The 20024-nt window shown below is 40.7% G+C and overlaps 1 protein-coding gene across 1 annotated transcript in view; it reads left to right on the top strand.

Annotated features, from left to right (window-relative positions):
- The first annotated feature begins 2464 nt into the window (after window positions 1-2464).
- Window positions 2465-20024, top strand: part of TPPP (tubulin polymerization promoting protein) — a 73812-nt gene continuing 56252 nt past the window's right edge. Inside the window, exons 1-2 of the mRNA XM_058041947.1 lie at window positions 2465-2555; window positions 16355-16606. Of these exons, the coding sequence (XP_057897930.1) occupies window positions 16359-16606 (248 nt within the window). The 5' untranslated portion in view covers window positions 2465-2555; window positions 16355-16358. The remainder of the gene's footprint in view (window positions 2556-16354; window positions 16607-20024) is intronic.

The raw sequence follows: 20024 nt of genomic DNA, 5'->3' as shown, positions 1-20024 counted from the left end.
TTTTGGCTGGTATAGGGGACAAAACTAAAAACAGAGGAAGGGAGGGCTTATCTTGGCTTGGAGAAAATGGGTCATAGAGGGCTAGGAGGACAAAAGCAGTTGCCCATGCGTAAACAGGTTGCTGGGCAGTATGCTTGTCTGGCCATGACCCTCACCCAATGATCACCTGTTGTCCTGCATTCTTCCTAAATTCCGTTTCTATCTATCATCCTAAATGAGTGGACTCTGTTCTGTGTGGATGTGATTGTATGGATGTCTAAGAGTCAGCAACTGCAATCGGACAAGGGATTATAGGGCTTGCAGATCAGCAGAGTCATCAACTGAAGAGACTGAAGCGAGTAAAATCAAGCACCAATAACTCCACCGCAGATAAGGGATTATATGTGTCTGGTGCAAGCAGCTGGACCAAGAGAGAGTGCAAATATCAAGCCAAACTAGGTGGAGAAGAGATTAAGAGGCTTGGGAGGGAAGTATGTCTCTAGAAGTAAGGCAATTGGAGAAGGTAACTTCCAAAGGGACCAAGAAGTCCATGCCGACTGATGGAGAGGATGTAAAATCTGAAGGTCAGCTGAGAGACTGCATGTGTCTCTGTGTGTGTGTGTACATGTATGGGAAGAAGCTGGGGACAACAGTGATCCAGACTGGAAGGAGGGCCTGTCCAAGATACTGGGTGGTGTTTGCTCAGGAGAGATCAGCAGTATGCATGTTCATGTGCTGCTGTGTGCAAGGAAATCTGTACCAGCAGCTGGAGTGGGACTGTGGGGTGTGGAGAATAGTGTGTCCAGATGCCAGTAACTGGGTGACCTGGGATTCACAGATAGTTACTGGGTGGACTGCATGTCTAAGCCCAGCTACTGAGAGAACCGTGGTGCAGGTGAATGAGGAGGGCTGCACCAGCCCTTGGAGAGGTGCTCATTTGTGAAGGTACAGCAGCTGAGAATATGAGATCCAGCTTTCAGCAGATCATGGTGTGTGTCTGTTGGTGACGAGTGAAGAGCAAGTACAGTGGGACTGCAAGTCTTAGGAGCTCGTACGTCCAGGGTAATAACAGTGGGGCACATGGTGGATCCAGGGGTAGACTGAGTATCTAAGGTCAGCTACTGGAGGAATCCACATTATACCTAGCATATATTTCTAATAATACACTTTCATCCTGATTAGCCACAGGGAAGCAAGATGAGGCCATTGGTGCTGTTCGTGCTTGTGTGAGTGCTGAGTGTTTCTGGCTGTATTGATCCGTGTAGCTGTCCACGGGTGTGTGCACATACATACTGCAGAAATGAGTTTGTATGTCTGTGCCTACCAAGAGCGCATTTAGTTTCACTACTGAATACCAATACAGACTAGGAGATGAAGGGATTTTGAGCAGCCCTGGGGAGAAGGACTTGGAGGTTGATTTGCAGACATAGATTTTGCTCTTAGGAGAGAATATAATTTCATTTGCCCTACACTACCACAAATCCTTTCACTCATACTACAGCCAAACTCAACCCTAACATGAAGGGTCCTTTCAAGTCAATTTATTACATTTGTGGTCATTTCAATAATTGCCTTGAGTTACTGAAATCAGAGTTTATAAGCTAATTTTACAATAGTTCGTAAACTATTCTGTTTCCTGAGGCAAGCATAGGCACATAAGCAATCAAAACATTAGCCATATATATCTCCTGCATTTGAAAAATTGAGAATCCATTGCACATTAGCATTTTGATCTCCTCCCTCACAACTGTGGGTAGGTTGTTTTAACTTCATTCCAGCACAGAAGAAGTCAAGTTAAAATCCACCAAGGATGCTCTGCAGGGTCATTGGACTCTGGTTATAAATTCACAGATGAGGGTGCATAACGGCTGACTAGATTCCTGCTGGCTTCTGGACCGTGTCTGTGCTCCAGGGTTTTGAATGGAGTTGCTCTAGAGTAGGTTTGTGGCTGCGCCTCTCCACTGTGCCGGCCTCGGGCTGCTCCCAGGCGAGAGGCAACCTGAGGGAAGGTGAGGCTTTCTTTTACTGAACGCCCGCTGCACCACACAGCCCAGTCTTCCACACCGTGTTCATTTACATGGACGATCCCAGCTTCAAGCACAGCCGAGCGGCCACCCAGACCCAAACCTGCCGGGGCGCGGGAGAACACAAAGGACATTGGTACCTCTCGGTGCATCGGCAGCGGGAGGCGCAGGATGCGCGAACAGGGCGAGGCTCCGCCCGACGCAGCGCACCTGCCTGCGCGTTTCGGGCGATGGGGCAAACGGGGATAGCAGGAATAACGGGGGAAACCTGGCGGGCGGGAGCGCGGCCGCGCCAGCGGGCCATGTAAGGCAGCGCCGGCCGCGCAGACCCTCAGGCGCCCCGCGGGGCCGGGCGCGGCCCCGGCCGGACGGCGCGCGCCGCCTATGGGCGCTCGCGGCGGGCGGGCGGTGCCGCGTGCCCGCCAATGCCCGCGCGGGGGGGGCGGTGCCGCTGCAACGGCCGCGCCGGTTGCGGACACCCGCGGCTGCCGCCGAGCGCGCCGCACGGAGCCCGGCCAGCGCCACCAGACTTGCCGCTCTCCGCAGCCGGCGGTGAGTGTGCGGGCGCCGCTTCCGGGCCGGCCGAGCGCCGCTCCGCCGGGGGTGGGGTGGGGTGCGTGTCGTGTGCGGTGCCCGCTCCTTCTCTCCTTCTTTCCCATCGCGTCGCTAATCGATTGCAGCTCGGCTGCCGATGGCGCGAGGGGACGGGGCGGTGGAGGCGCTGCCGGGGGTCTGGCAGCTCCGGTGCCCACTCCCGGTGCCAGCCTCCACCGGAGGGGCGCCCGAGCCCCGCCCGGTGCGGCCGCCGCCGTCGTTATGTAACGCCTGCGGGGGGCTGCGGGCGGCGCCGCGTCCCTCCTTGGGATTCACCTCCGTGCTGTCCCCGCGATGTTCCGCGCTCCCCTCCGGGAACCGGGGACCAGGAGGTGGCGGGGAGCGGGGCTTGGCGAGGAGCTGCGCGCCTTTCCCTGCCATGGAGACGGGCTCCGCCAGCCGCATCCCCCGATCGCCATCGAGGTGGTACGCGCGGCCGCAGCCAGCGTGGGACCCGGGCGGCTTCCCGGCTCCCGGCGGCAGCAGGTCCGTGGCTGGGCGATGCTGGAGGCTGGCTGCGGGCAGCCTGCGAGCCCCGCGCTGCGCCCGCGGGCGGCTCCCGGAGGAGCCGGGAAGGAGCCACCTTGCGCGCACACACCAAATGCTCCGCAGTCAACAACAAAGCCTCGACCAACGACGCTGCTGCTTTATGCGCTCGTTTAGAGCCAGCGGCCCCCTTTTATGGAGACCGATGCGGAGAGACTATTTGCCGTTTTTTTTTTTTTTTTTTTTTTTTTTTTTTTTTTTTTTTTTTTTTTTCTTCTTGAAATCCCCAGGTGGTAGCTGGAGGGGCTTCGTCTTCAAGAGTCACTGCTGTATAGCATCCTCCACAAAACCAGCATCAGGTGTGGGAGACCATTTAGAGCCTGCGGGGTAAGGCCCGTAGGTATACAGCCATGTACTCAGGGGTGGAAACGAGGACGAGACAAGATCCTATGTTTTTATCTGTAAACTCGGGTAGCTCGTTTGAAAATAAATACAGCCCCTCCTCTGCCAGATCACCATTGGTTGCAAATATTTCTCCAGTCCTGGGTAAAAGCTCTTGTACATTGGTGAAACTGTTCCAAAGGGAAGTTGGATGTATGCTGCAAGGTGCTGAATGCATATATGAATAGCATCTCAAACACTGACAGCTTTGAATCGTGTAGGAGATGCTGCTGACAGCCAGGTTCCCTGTTCATGTTTTGCAGGCTCTACTCAGGGCAGGTTTGGGAGGGGACAGTTTGTTTTCTTTTTTATTTTACAGAGGGTTGCATAACCCCTCATGTTTATTGAAGAAAAGAAAGAGGAGGAGCAAACCAAACCCCCAGCCTGAAATGAAACACATGATGTGAGACTGTCATTTACTGAGCCGTCCTGCTGTTTTATCTGCTAGCATCGTTAAATAATGTGCTTTAGGTGGGTTGGAAAGGGTTAGCATGATAGTAAAACATAAAGGTATGGATTTTTTTCCCCTCTAGTATTTTAGGGTTAGCATGATAGTAAAACATAAATATATGGGGTTTTTTCCCCTATACGCTTTCATAGTCTTAGGCTTAAAATAGCGTCACTGTTTATCGAACCTATACAACATTTTTTTTAAATGGCAATGTCCATTTTTTTAATCCTTTAGTGATGAGCCACTTCTTTATGTTTTTAGAGACCCCCATCCCAACTCGACCTTTCATCTCCCCAGTCCAAAATGGTATTTTGAATGCCTTTGTACATTTCTGAGTCACAGTTATATGCTTTTAAATCGTGCATCATTTGTAACTGCTGAAGTGTATGTCCAGTATTAAATTATTGTACAGTGTAATGCTTAGACAGCATGCCGTGCAAGGATCAAATTGCAGATAAAGTTCACATAGGAATCTCCTGCAATGCTTGCACTTGACCCTTGTAAATCTAAGAAAAGATATTTATAAATGGAAATATACATCCAGCAAGTAGTTATTTCTGTGTCATATTTAATCTGTGGCTTGACTGTGATGAAAAGGCATGTCTTTTTATTTACTTTTTATAGTAGATATATTCATTCCAGTTACTTTCTGGAGGCAGCTGTGGTTGTAGTTTTAATATTTGGCATTTTTATATTAACTTGGTATTTGGTAGTGGTATTGGTATTTTTGGTAGAAGCTATTTTTGCCTCTTATATCTTGAGCTTAATTTGAAAAAATAAAATAAGGGTCTTTCAAGGAGTGAGGCAGTCAGTTATGTCAATTTATGTTAAGGTAAGTATTCTCATTATAGGTAAAAGCAATTAATTGTACTCAGTATATCTCATAGCACTTCAGAGAATAAGCCATGCAATGTTTAACCTTGATAACTTGCTTTCAGGTGATAAGCTAAAATACAAAATAAAATCAAATATTTTTCTTGCTTTACACACTTTAATTGTGTAAGTCTCCAGTGTGAGGATGTGACCATACTCACAAGCATCTATCTCTCTATGTTTACATATTACTGTATATATTTCATAGATTACAAGAGCAGTCATTCTGTGGCATAGTCAGTCATTCAGTGATGTAATGTCCTTTTTTATTTGTACATGCATACTGATTGTAGGCTTGGATAAATGGAATGGATTCTCTTCAGCAAGCAGCAAAGTTTGTTTGTGTCTCCCCCCTGAAACCCATAAAATTGTTGTGCCTAACTGAAATTAAATGCAGGTATATAATTTCCACACCTACTGTTTCTCTGCCATACTGGCGTGACTACTGTGAGCATAAGTACTTCTAGAAGTCTCTGCGAGTTAGTTGAAAGGAAATATTTTGCTTACTGTTTGTATTGCCATAGTGTCTGGAAGCTGTGATCGAGGACCTTTACTAATGTGTTATGTCCAGTATAATGGAACAATAACTTGGGCATGGCCCCCTAATATTATGATCTAAAATAAAGAACATTTTCTTTCTAAAGAAAATAAAGAACTGTGAGTGGTACAAAAGAGAAATCAAGCTGTTGTTAAGAAGGATACATTGGTATGTGTGTGCATTATCCAGCTGTGTACTTTCTCATTCTTGTGTAAGAGCAATGGGAATTGTAGAACTTAATGTAAGACTGCCACTGTTCTCTGAGGGTTATCCTTGGGACATGAGAATGGCTTGGGTTTGGGGGATTTTGAAATGCATCTAACTTGACTAAATGCTGAAAACTAAGGTAAACAATCTCCATCAACCTAATTTGAAACATTTTCTCTTCAGACCATCTAGTTTTTACAGTTTTTTCAATCTAAGGTAATATTTTAAAATTTTGAAATGGAGTTTTCATTTCAAATTCCATTATTTTCCCTTTTCCTGAGTGTTTTCTGTAAGCTGTTCTAGCTCTTTCTTCATCTCATCCCACTCATGTGCCTAACCCCCCTTAGAAATACATAATAATAACTACACCTCCAGCTAAAAGACATTTCTGAGTGAGTGCATCACTTTTCCCACCTCAAATTTCCCATACATGGAAGTATTGCAAGAATTTCCCATTCCACTGTAGGCAGTTTTTTGGGATACTTTGGAATAGTGATGAAAATATCTGTACAGTGAAAGGGTGTTACTGGTTAAATACCCCTATAAAAATATGGTCTTTAAGTACCCAGGGACTGTACATGTGTTACAGGACAAGTATGCATATCCTGCTCAGGTTTCAGGACACTCTTCTTGAGTGGGTGTTTATCTCAAGTGCTGACAGAGCAGAACAGACTGATTCTGTGCTACTCAGTTTTCTTTGCTCACAGTGGTGTATCCATCAAAACAGTTGGGAAGTTTTTCTTTGTTGTTAGTTGTTATGTGTGGTGGGTGGGCAATTCACTTTGCTGCTGCTGCTAAGAGGGATTCTTAACTCTGTCAGGACTCTTGAGGCAGCTGTGGAGAAGCGTAGGCTCTTACTCTTGCTAGTTGTCTTAAGGTTCCCTCTTTCGTTTCCTCCTAAAACTTCTCCTGCCTCGTAGTGTCCTGCATTTGTGGTATGAGTTTACCTTGTCCTGAATGGAAGCCCAAAAGGTGGCAACCAAGAGTTTACAGGTCAAAGGTTCAATGCATTATACAGCTGATGAAATGATAAAAATGAATGTGCAGTGTTACTGTTTAAAATAATCATATTAAGTTAATTTTTGCTCAGTTTGGCTAATCTCAGGAATATGCATCTGTGTCAGTGTTCATATATTGGGAGCATTTGACAAAATGAGCACAAAGAAACTTGAAATTAAAAAAATCAATGAAATAACAGTTTTTGCTTGAATCTCTGAGGGTTGCAGTCCTAGTTCAAATTCTTAAATGGATCAATGCTAAGAAAATTCTTGCAGTAGTAGTGAAAATGCTAAGATGTCTTGCTCACAATTTTTTTTCCCATTGTTGATGACACTGTTTAATTTACAAACCTATTTAGGCCTGTCTCTTCTGATTTGAGTATTGGAAGGAGTAGTACCCAAATATTTCATCTTAGAAGCATGTATAGATGTGAAAGAACTTACTGATTTAGCAAAATAAGTATTTCCCTTCTTATTTTGGACCAGGCTGTAGGTGGTTGCAAAAAATCTATACTTAACGGTTAGTTTATTTTAATGGATTCAGACAAAAGTGAAGTAGCAGATTTTAAGAACATAAGGGATCTTTAGGCAGTCTAACTTGATTCATGTATTGGTTATATTGGGTTAGTTATCCAAGAGCAATAACCTAGATTTGGTAAAAGTCTGTCTTTCAGAGATATGTGACTAAATAAATATTCTGTATTAAAGGCAGTCTAATGTGCAGACTTGAGGATGTGAAGTATTTGCAGCTATTCTTGGGAGTTAGCTTCAGTCCCTGATGTGGTTGATTGTCTCTTCATAAGGAGGTCATATTTCTAATTTGCACTGATGTTGCCTAAATTTTCAACTGTTCAGTTTTTTGATATCTTTGGTAGTAAAGAGCCATTTAGTCGGTGATTCAATTTCTCTGCAGGGGTATTTGGATCTCTCAAGAATTCCACCAATGTGATTTGTAAAGTGTCTTATGGTAAAACATCGTCTCATGATTTTGCATCTCTTGTATCCTTTCTTTGATCAGAGGTGCTTTGTGACTACTAAATCTTACAGTGCTTTCCAATCTCTGTTAGCTCAGTTTTTCTTGGATTTAATTTTGTACCTGTCAATAGTTGATTCTCTAGATACTTTTACTTATGGGTGGTACTCAAAGTCCCCCATCTTAATCGAGTTTGAAGTGATCTTTCTGTACAATCTTTGATCTGCTTTGATGGAGTGGATCTTCATTACTCATGGCTTTTCCAGAAATGTTCTGTGGAAGTTCCAAGTAAAGTCTGTTCTGGGTGGGAGTGGTGGGAGGATGCAATGTAAGTGTATGAAGAAGTGAGGCGAAGCAAGCTTTGCAATTGTAGTGGAACCTGTATTCAACTAATCCTAAAGTGATGACAGGCATAGCATGTTATTTGGAGCTGTAAATTAATTGTATGACTACTGTGGAGAGCAGCAGTTGTCTTCCACTCTTTTCAGATCCGTGATTTGAAGTCTTTTTTTGATACATGCAGAATATGAAAAAATACCTCATCTAAACACTTGAGTCTCCTCTTTTGTAGTTCTTTAACAAGTGTCATTCAGTTTCTTCTGTGAAGGCGGTTCTAGACACTGGCTTGTATCCTTGCCTTTGTATGAAACTGCAGAATTTTTGTGTCCAGATTAGTCATCTGCCACTGACAGCAACCTGGCAGAGCTTAGGATGAGTACGTAGAAAGTGGAACTCTCAAATGGAGTAGTGGCATAATGAAAAAAAAGCATAATAAGAGTTTACCAGTACATGTCTATGTTGTGGATGCCTTATTTATGCTTTCACCTTCATAGTTAAAACCTTGTGTAAGTGACATGGTGGTTTTACAGGGTATTGTGGAGCTAGTTAAGAGTTAGCTAGATAGAGAATTTTTGTGTACTTTTAAGTGTTGTCAGGTGAACATGCTTTTTGAAAGAAATAAGTTGCAATGGATCTGTTACTGATAAAGGTTTGTGTGTCTGTGTACAAATGCTTTGTTTATATAAAGAGGTGATATTTATGAAGTGGTTCTTTGAAATGGAGGAGTGTAATTTACTAAGAACTAAACTTAGTTTTGTATCTCAAGCAACATTGTAGAAGTAAGTAGCTGAATAGCAATAGTTTTTAGAAATACAACAGTAACAATAATTTGTCAGCAGTCAGAATAATCTCTGTGCTGTATGATGTGTTTCTAAATTAGATCCTTTAATTGCATATGTGATGACATATGTTCACAGCCTGAAATACTGTTTTGCTGAGGACAAACATTGGAGAGGTTAAGTAGGTACCTTTTCTGCGTATGTCCTGCTGAAGGTCTAAATGTATCTGTATGATCTGGCCAGCCTTGCCCTTGTCCATAGTGCTAAATTCACATATATTGTTAAGAGAGCTTGAGATTCAGCCATGCAGTTCTTCATAAAGCCTGCAAAAGGATTTAATTTTCTTTAGGTAAAGATGAGTTTAACTTTAGATAGAGTTGTTAGCTTTGCTTGTTCTGCAGTGGTCTCTGCTCATTTACCTTCTGTGTTGTATGCTAGGGAAAATGGGTGGCTGCAACTTCAGCATCACATGTAGAGAAATATAACCAGAGCATATCTCTGAAGAGAAATACTTTAACTCTGGTTCCTGCAGGTAGCTGTGAAGGAAGCTTAAGGGAAGCTTTAAGAGCGGTTAAAGCATTGCTTTTTATTAGGAGGATGTTGCATTTCTCCTCCTGTTTGTCCTTTCCTAAGCCTGAATGAATATGCAAAATTGTGGGGAAAAGATTCCATCTGCTGTGCTTTGTCTCCGCTGTTTTTATTTGGCATAAATAATTACAGGGAGAAAATAAATAAGAATTCTCTTTCATTGCAATTTTGTTAAGTTTTTATAACAAGGGGAAGATGGATCAAGTACTAAAATAAACCAGATACAGTCAGACAAATTCAAATGCCTTGCACAGTTTCATAATTCATTATGCACTCAATTAACTCATAAAAATAACACCTCCTATGCTCATTGAAAAGTTGCTTTCTTGTTTACTTGGGTTGGCTAGAAGGTCTTAAGAAATTCTGGATGACAACTACTTGTGGTGCATTGGATGAGTTTTACCAACAGTGCAGTAACAGACTCTGATAAAAATTGTGCCCTAAGCACTTGCATGCTTGGCAAAACTTGGTGAGCAGGAAGAATGAGTAGGAGAATGGAAGGTAAAAACAGGTAACACTGAACATATGAAACTAGTTGCCTGGGGTGTATGGTAGAAAGGATTAAGTAATGAGGGAGGTATCAGGGCTAAGACTGAGACCCTGAACAGATAGTGCATTTTAGGTTGTAGGAGCCTGAAGAATTTACACTGCAGACTTTGGTTGCTAGCTAGATGATGGCGTTGATACTCGGTGTAAATATAACTTTAAGTTGCTGTGTTGCGGGTATTACACCTGACAAATAAGGCTAGCCTGGGCAAAGGTGAGTGTAACAGGAAACAGGAGATGCTGGCAGTACCATTATTGCATTGCAGCTGGGCCATTGTGCTGTTGGATTCTGAAAATTCATCAGTCTTAGCAGTCAGAGGTCTGCTTGATTCTTGAATGATTTCTGCTGTTTAAAAGTGTGAGTTGGAAGTTTTCCTTAATTCACGCTAGACTTTTGACCTCATTTTAGCAAATCCTGGTTGATAAGTATTGTAAAGCATGAACAGTTTTAAAATACACTGCCTTTTCCATTAGCATGAATGTATCTGAGACTGTAATAATGCTGTAATATTCTAGTCTGTTGTTCTGTCTTAGACACTTACACTCATATTTGTTTCCATGGCAGTTGATGTTGTGAGATAACTTCATTAAAACTGTTTTTAACACTGTTTAAAACTTCCTGCAAATAAAAGCTATTAGAGGAGAGCTAGACAAAGCAGATGAAAAAGTACATGGTATAGCACAAAAAAATAGGCATTCAGATTTTTGTATCCTGCTGATATGTGTATCAGTCTTGAACTGAGCCAAGGGAAATATAGGTTGGATATTAGGAAAAAGTTTTTCATGGAAAGAGTGATAAAGTACTGGAATGGTCTGCCCAGGGAGGTGGTGGAGTCACCATCCCTGGATGTGGCTCTCAGTGCCATGGTTTAGTTGAGGTGTTAGGGCATGGGTTGGACTTTATGACCTTGAAGGTCTCTTCCAACCTAGTCATTCTGTGACATGTATGTGTGTGTATTTTTTTTTAAATTTTTTTTAGCAAACAGTTTTTTTGATGTGGACTTCCTAAAAGGGTTTAATAGATTTGCAGCTAGTAAGAATATATTTTTATTTCCTTTATCAAGTCAGAGAATGTTGGCTCTTAAAGTAGTCATTGCACTCATGTATCTGCTTTATGTGACCTTCATAATTAAAGTAGTGTAGAATATGGGTCCCGGGGTCCTTATGATGTTCTGAATACTGCAGAATAGAATAGACATGTTTCTTCATCCCTCTCCTTTGGTTTCCCTATCCATGGCATGGCAGTGATGATAATTTGCATTACAAATACTAAGCTTTCTGCTGAGCAAATAAGCCATGAATTAGTTGTCAGGGATGGGGCAGTGAAGGTGCTGTGGTGAATTCTGACCTGTTAGGACACATGCATATTCAGAGTTGCATAAGCTTCTGAAATTGTTGGAAAAAATACTCTGGGACTTAGTAAGTCTTCCTTGCTGCTGAGAGATGGATTACTTGTAAGAGCAATTCCTACAAATTTAAATCAAAGCCATACTGGAATTCCTGCAGTTTCTTGACACTTGGAGAGATTGTGGATAAGTGAAAGAGTGTAATTTAATATAAGTCCTTCAGTAGAGTTGGAAGTTGGTTAGTACTGAGGCTTTGGGTATTCACACAGCTCTTGAAATTGACAACTGAAATTCACAGAAACATTCACTTCTTGTCCCATCTTTTATGGAAGAATCCAGGTTAATAAGTGACTATCTAGTGGAGGCCTTTCAGCTGTCTGTCTGCAAATGAGTATATATTCTAGTCTCTGGCTAAAAGGAACTTTGATGATATTAGAAAACTTTTTCTAATTGCTTAGGCACATGCTGAGAACACAGATCTGCACTTTCAGTGTATATAACGCAAGACAGTAATGAAGTCAGTGGCTGGCATCAGTTAACATGAGTTAGTTTGATCCCTGGCTTAATCTCCGCATAATGTGCTGTATTATTTACCTTTTGCAGAGCGAGGGAAGAGACAAGAACTGTTTTTCTGTGTTGCTAAAGGACACAGACTGTAGCAGTTCATAACACAGTACCTAACTGTCTAAGTATTCTGTGGGTGTCTGAAACTCCATTTTTTTGGAGGATAGTTGTTCTTTCACAAACTTCCAAAACTCTAGCATCTGCTTGTACTTCTTTCTTATCTGGCTGCTTTTGGTAATGTGGACCTGCTTGGTTGGAGCATGCAGTATTTGGAGAGGATTGTATTGGTGGCTACTCCCACCTTCTTTCTGCTGACTCTGGAAATTGGTATTGTCTAATTTTATACATACTAGACTTTTTGGATGGTGATAAAAGTCATTTCTTTGGTTAGCTGTAGTTGTTGTAGTCAGCATCTACACAGCTTATGCTTTTGAACAGTGGTATAATTTTGTTTTACTGTATTTCATATTTGGTATTCAAGAGTAATCACTTTCTTTCATCTTTCACTTATCTTCTTACTGTGGCCCTGCCCCAACTTACTCGCAATCTTTACTTCTAGCAGAATCTACCAAGCACCTTTTGATTCCTTTGTCCAGGGGAAGAGGGTAAAGAAGACTCAAAACAGCATTTGATCTTGAATTTTTGTCAAATAGATTATTCTTTGTTTCTGTTTGAGAGATTGTTTCTTCAACATGACATGATCTCCTTCCTTATCTCTAATCATTAAAAAAAGTTAAAGGAGCTGGCTCCATCCAAGGTCTAATTTCATATCCTGTGTTGTGCAGTTCTTCACCTTCTAATTATGTTGACAAACACTTCACAGTTGTTTGTAGAGTTAAGAAAGAAATTAAATTTAAGTTTAAATTGAGACTAGATAATTTTTTCATCAATCTAGGTAGGTTTTTTTTTAATATATTTCATGCTATTACATAGGATTTTAAAAAGTAAACTGTAATTGTGATTTGACAAGGAGTGTCCATAATAATATTTGGCAACCACTGCAGAGCCCTGGTTTTAGTCTCCCCTTGACTTTCTGCTTTAGATGGTGAGGATTTATTTGAAATGAGTTTGTTTTGCATACCAGATTTCACCATTCAAAACTAAAGCCTTTTCTATAGTGTGTCTGTTCTGCCTGATCCAGAACTACTCAAAAAACCCCAATACAAAGTTCATTTATTAATAAGTGAGGGAAATTAGTATGGAACTATCTTTCTGAAGGCCAAATATGTTTTTGAGCATTTTTCCTATAGCAAGTTTATAAAGTTTAAATATGTTAGCTACTGAAAGTAAGTAAAAATTCTTTAAGTTGCTACAGCTATCATATTAAAGACTGTATTAGATAGTAAAGCATGATTCTGCTGTGCTGTGCAAAGTTGATTCATGGTTATACGCAACAAAGCATTAAAGAAAATTGGCCAGCAAGGCACTGACACTGGCTAAGGAAAGATTTTGTTCAGGAAATACTTTAAAATGTAGGCATGTGGTTATATTTTCCAATGTCAGATGAGACAGAGTGATGCAGATGTTTTCTTCTTTATAGCTTGTAAACTGTGCTCTTGTTGTATCTTTTAAAGATACTCACTCTGAGTATAGCTTCTTAAGAGACTTGCTAAGAGCAAGCAGGAGCTATCCCTGAAAATTTCTTGGAAAGTTTATTTGCCACAAGATAAAATTACAAACTGTTGCAAACCATACATACCTTACCATTGCAAATTTCCACCTTTTCCTGTCCTGTTTCTTGCATACAAAGGTAACTTTGGTTTTTAATATCCTACACAGACTTTGTTTTTGCTGATCTCTACTCTCTTTCTCTAGCCAGTTAGTATTAGCTTGGAAAATTTCTGGCTCTGTATTCTAGCTCCAGTTGATTTGAAATGCTACAAGCTTGGAAGAGACTTCTGCTTTTGGAAGTCAAGCTTCCTTGTATATAGAGGTACATCATAGATCTTCATGATCTGATTTTAAATTAAATACTTTATTGTATACGTTATATCAATAGTATTTTTATTTTTTTCTTATGTTCTTTTACTACTGTTTTGGTGGCAAAAGAATAGAGTCTGATGAAACAGAAGATTTGATCTAGACACATTTTGGTAAAAGTATGTGTGTCTTAATGTTTGTAGTAGCTTTCAATTTACTGTGCATGCTTTTTGTTTTAGTGTTTCAGTGTTGGGATGCTTTCAGATAAGGTTTTTGAGGTAAAATTCCTCTTTGGACAGTAGGCAGAATACAAAGGAAATAGAAATGGGAATTGGTTACTTTTTAAACGTTTTTATGAACTTGACATTTTCAAACTCTTTTTCCCCCTCTGTTCTTCACTTTTCATTTCATAGGTGCACATACAATTCTCAGGCTACAGTTAGTAAATTTTTGTCATAATAATTTTAATTTAGCATTTTGGTTTGTTGGCCAAAACTTGTGCTGTCTGTGTAAACAAAACAGAAGGATCCCTCGGCTTCAGATATAGCAAGGGATTTAAGCATTTAGGTGTTTTCAAAAAAAGGCAGTAGTGCTTTGGCCATGCTATGTTTGCTCAGGTGTGAAGGACAGAGGTCCTTTTAGTATGTTTTTAATTAAAAGATTCTTTCTAATCAAAAGCTTCAACAATAACTGCTTCATAGCAAGTAGCTATGGTTACAGTGTGCAGGGAAGGGTATGTCATGGTTGTTTGAGTGTCAGAGTTTAAACAATATAGGAAGAGATAGAATTTTAGAACCCTTTCCCTTGCTGAGGCATTTGTACTGATGTACAGTATATAAATCAAAAGATCTTCCTATCTGATGAAAAAATAAAACCTTAACTAGAAATACCTACCCATCTCTGCATATGTTAATCACATCTCACATACAGCTGGGGCTTTAGAAGAAAGGCTGGGTAAGTATGATGGGCTTTCCAGCCCTTATCTAGCATTTTTCAGACTTCTGATACTTTAACCATCTCTTTATGGGTTAAAAATTTATAGCAGTGCCACTGATGTGATGGTGGTGACAGTCAGTGTGCAGTTTGTTGGGGCAGGCAGGCAGCGTGCCCTGTGCCTAGGCTTCTTAGTCCCTAGTTTAGTGCCTCTTACTTCTGCCATGCCAAGAGTGCGTGGGCAGAAGAAAAAGGTTTCTATGACATGTTTCTGGTGCTTCAGGGTGTGTTTTTTTTTGTGAAGACACCTGAAAATAGTATTCTGTTGCACAGTTTAAGGTTTCATGTAAAAAACAAACCTATACTATATGTACTTGGAATAGTCTCAAAGTTCTTGTCTGAAGTAATGACATCCCTTCTCAGTATGCCTCCATCATGGATGTGTTTGTTCCAAATGAATTCCACAGCTACAGTTCTTTGGGCATAAACTTGAGAAATAAATGGTCTGGATAACAGGAGAGACTTGTCTTGTTAGCCCTTACATAATGTAACATAAGGGTTCTAACATTAGTATTTTTGTTGCATTTCAAAAATACTTAATTTTTCAGTAAAAAATAAAATTCAAAGTTGAAGTCCAGAAAATAAAGGGATGTCTGTGGGAGTGACGGGGGGTCAGCACGGTCAGGACAGAGAGATCTCTGAAGCCAGGTTGTGGAACTTGCGGTTTATTACAAAGGGCATGGGTGCAGGGCCCTGCTGGAAGCTGCCGGCCGCAGCTCAGAGCAGGCCCGAGAGAAGAGAGGGGTAGAGAGGATGAGGGGATAAGAGTGTAAAAGCGTAAGAGAGTAAAAGGGGCAAGAGGCAAGAGTAAGAGTATGGAAAGTAAGTAAGTAAGAGGAAGAAGAAGTGGAAGGAAAAGAAGAAAGTGAGCAAAGTTCCCATTACAATACAATAAATCATCTTCTGTGTTGAATATTCTGATTGTCACTAAACAATCTAGTACAACATACAAATCCTATAGTATTTCCATACAACCTATAAGAATCACTACATTACCATACTGTGTTACATTTTACACCCTGAAAACTCCTCTTTGGACCCCTTCTGCCAAGCTAGCAGGATCTGCTCTGACCCTTGGACCTGTCTGCTTGCAGAGGGTCTTGTTTCATCGAAAGGGGATTACCTTCAGCCAGCCACACCATTGTTTTCCAGTCATTCAGTAACTAAGGGATCTCAAAGCTTGCTTTCATTTCAATCTCGCTTATAGTTTCCATATTCTCAAAACCTTTTGCCAGGCAATCATATTTATAAGGCTTTCCTGTTTCATCTTCCCCAACAGATGTCTATTTTTCCTTCAGAAATACAAGTACAAGTAATGCCTACAGTGTAAAGGGCATACTTCTATTCAAAACAACAGAGTGACTGTGATGATTGCCATTTAAGAAAAAAAAAAAAAAAAAGAAACAAATATTAAATGTTCTTTTGGTGGCTGATGTAATGATTGTGAAACTGGTTTTGTGTCCCTAGTTTCTTGCTGTACCTTTTTTTTCTTTTTTATGTACTAGAATTTTTTTTCCCAGATGGGCAGATAGTTATACATTTCTCTGTTTAGACTGATTTTTGATGGTGGAGGGTAGTGAGTTCTTTCTAACTTTATTGACCATTTATTCTTCATACGGACTTCATATGTTGTGACATGAACTCTAGCATGTAGATTGACAGAAAGTAATCTAGTGCAAATTAATGCAATAAGTTTACCCTCCTTTTCCTTGTAGCACAATGGCTGAAAAATCGGCAAAACCAGCAAAAAGGTTATCCTCAGACTCAAACTCTTATGAAGGAGCTGCGGCAGGAGAAATAAGTGCTCTGGAAGAGGCCTTTAGAAAATTTGCTGTCCACGGTGATACAAGAGCCACAGGAAAAGAAATGCATGGGAAGAATTGGTCAAAGCTATGTAAGGACTGCAATATCATAGATGGGAAGAATGTGACAACCACAGATGTTGACATCGTCTTCAGTAAAATCAAGTAAGTTCATTTTAGCCATAATTTCATTATTTTCCCTCTCCTCACCCTCCTCCCCCCACCATGTTTGGTAGATACCATCTAAATTTATCTTCCATTGCTTCTGATGTTGTGAGACACTGTTTGACAAAATCAATCTCTTTCTTGTTCCTTTAAAAATTTTTCTTGTTTTGTCTGAAGATACAGCTTTCAGCTTCTGACCTACTATATTAAATTGACTTTGATTTCACAGGTGTTATATTATTCAAAGACTATGATGTGATCAGAATAAATGCAGGCTATTCCAATAAACTGGTCTGCAGTAATTGCTGTCAATATTTCTTGAAAGATATCTGAATGAAATCAGGATGTCAGGATGATCTTGCCAAAGCTTGGCCTCAGAGGACAGAGGCTAAGGTGGGATATGTACTAAAAGTCAGTATTCTAACAGCAGTCATGATGTCCAGCACAACACCAGCTCAGGTTTGAAGTGTAGGGCTATGCTAGACTTAGGGTGACCCTTGGCTACGATGAATTAGGATTGTCTTGGTCATCTGATCTTATTTTTGTGACTGGAGCTTTAGTGAAACTTTCTCCTCAGTTAAAAACCTAGGCTGGCTTAGTCAGAAACTTGTCAAACCTAAGAGAAGATATTAAAGGAAATATGTTAACAAGGGATTAATCTGTTATGGCATGTTCTGTATGAAGTCCCAAATAATTTTTTTGGTTTTGCTTTATGTATAGAATTGGATTATTTGTACCTTTTGTATTCCCCTGGCATCTGATACAATAATATTGTCTTTTCTGCTTCTTATTGCCACACTGTTTAAATTGTCTCACACATCATTGTATTGAGGGATATACTTTTTAAAGGGGTCTTTTAATTGTACTTGTAGCCTGTAGGAACACTTATTTGGCTTGTGCACTCAAATGTTGTGGTGTAATGCTGGGAGAACATGCAAACTGCATTGCTTACAAGGTAGTTGGAAAATCTTCCTACAAGCACTGACCATTTAGACTGCATCAAACTAGAGAAAGGCAGAGAAGAAAAGACCTTTAATCTTGAAAGTTGTCAGTGTAACATATATAGTTAGAATAACCTTATTTATTTGTTTGATTTCTTTCTTTGTTCCTTTTCTCCTTGGGATTCTTACCCCAAGGGTACTGTGTTACCCCAGATAACTGTAAACGCTACATATGCACACTCCCACCCTCTTGTCCTTGTGTCAATCCCTACTTGAATGGAGTTAGGTATACCATCAGAGAGCTGTCTTATTTGAAATGGATGTTTAGGTTGTAGGGTTTTGTTTTTTTCTTGATCTGTGATATTTTCAATTTTTTTTTAATTTTATCAGCTTAAAATTTTGTTTTATTATTTCCTGTAGATAAATCTTATTGCTCCTTTCTCATATCAGTTTCTGGGCTCTTTAGTGACAGGATAACTCCATGATATGGCATGAACAGATGTGCAGCATTAGCAGATATAAAGAAGTATCAGGTTTGGTTACTGGGGCAGAAGGAATCCCGTCCTGTTGCACAGGAGTGAGTTGTAAGGTGGCAGGTACCTGAGCCTCCTGGGAAATGTTGCCAAATCCCCTTGCTGCTGTTGAACACTCCCGCTTCAGCTTGAAGGTTCTTGTCTTTGGCTCTTGAGGGGGAGGGTTAGCCCAGCAGTTTCTCAGACCTCGCTCCTGTGACCACTGTTAAGTGTTGTCATTTCTCTTGGAAGAGGCATACCATCTTTTCCTCTATCCAGTTGTCCTGGTTTAACCTCAGCCAGTGGCCAAGCCCCATGCAGCTGCTTGCTCACTCCCCCAACAGCAGCACTGGGTAGAGAACTTAGAGTAAAAGCTGGAAAACTCATAGGTGAGATAAAGACAGTTTATAGGAAAAGCAAAAGAAGACAAGGAATTGATTCACTGCTTCCCATGGGCAGGCAGGTGTTCAGCCCTCCCCAGGACAGCAGGGCCCCATCACATGTCACAAGCTGGGAATGCAAACACCCATCACTCCAAATGTGCCCCCTTCCTCATTACTCCCTCCACTATATTTACTGACCGTGATGTCCTGGGGTCTGGAATATCCCTCTGGTCAGCTGGGGTCACTTCACCTTTCCTGGCTGTCTCCTCCCAAGCACCCTCACATTCATTGCCAGCATGGCAGTATGGAAAGCAGAAAAGGCCTTGGCTCTGTGCAAGTCCTGCTCAGCAATAACAAAAACATTTCTAAATTATCAACCCTGTGCTCTGCACAAATCCAAAATACAGCCACTGTGAAGAAAATGAACTCTACCCTAGCCAAAACCAGCACTCCAGTATTTAATAGCTTAGTAGGTAACTGCATCAAATGCAAAAGTATCTTAGTTTTAATTGTTTAATTTTTTGTTCATTACTCAACTTGTACATATACTTATAACATATTTTATATATTCTTCTCTTTTAAAGTGATTTTATTTTTAAATTATATTGCTTAAGTGGCATATGGGAGCTGAGATTTGCTGTCCTTATTAGGAAGGTCTGTATTTTTTGAATGTATGCTTTCAGTAGGTATACTTCCACATTTTCTTAACTGTTGGGGTTTTGTGGGTTTTTTTTACATTTTTATTCTTGAGTGCATGTGTCAGCAATTCTTTTTAGTCTAGATCACATTTATTTCACATATAATATTTTAAGTTTTAAAAAGGGAAGATCTAATGGCCATAGGAACTCAAGTGTCAGTAATATGCTTTAACTTAGGAGGGTTTAAGCATAAGCTGGGTATACAGGATTTCTTGAGCATGTTCAGACAACTGTTTTTCCCTGCTTTCTCTCTTACTTCACATTTAACCTTAAGCTCAAGGATAATGATAGATTTGGTAATGCATCAAAGCAGGCATAATAAACTCACACTCATTTTTATTTTACAAGCAGCTTTTTCCCAGCAGAGCTTTGTGGCTTTTTGATAAACCAAATTTTTCCTGTCTATGTTAAATGTAAAACCTTAACCACTATGGAAGAATCTCCAGCTCCCTCCAAAAGTGCAAAGTGCAGCTTCCATGCTTCAATAAGAATTCTCCTTATGGTTACCAGAAGTCTTTGTGCATCACTCTTGGTTTTGAACTCTTAAGCTAAAGTGTGTCTCACAAGATTAGCCTCAGCCTGGGATTCTTATGATTAACCAAAGTGATGGTTCAGTGTGATGGGGCTGGTGGATTTTAGCAGTTGTAGGGAACACAGCAAACATTTAAAAAATGTTTGCCATACCCAACTACAGTGGCCATCTGCATTGTGTTAGAACTTCCAAATATTTTTTCTGCTGGTTCTGTTACTGGGAAGCCACTGTACCTAGCAGGGTTGTTTTCTAGCAAGCTGTACTTAGACTTTATGACAATGACATATTTTGTTCAGACACTAGAAAATAATTAATCTAATAGAAATGTTCTTTGGATTTATGAGTTACTATG

The sequence above is a fragment of the Melospiza georgiana genome, chromosome 1 (assembly GCF_028018845.1).
Source record: "Melospiza georgiana isolate bMelGeo1 chromosome 1, bMelGeo1.pri, whole genome shotgun sequence".
Taxonomy (NCBI): domain Eukaryota; kingdom Metazoa; phylum Chordata; class Aves; order Passeriformes; family Passerellidae; genus Melospiza; species Melospiza georgiana.
The sequence above is the reverse complement of the archived record's forward strand: the minus strand, read 5'-3'. Positions and strand labels throughout refer to the sequence as shown.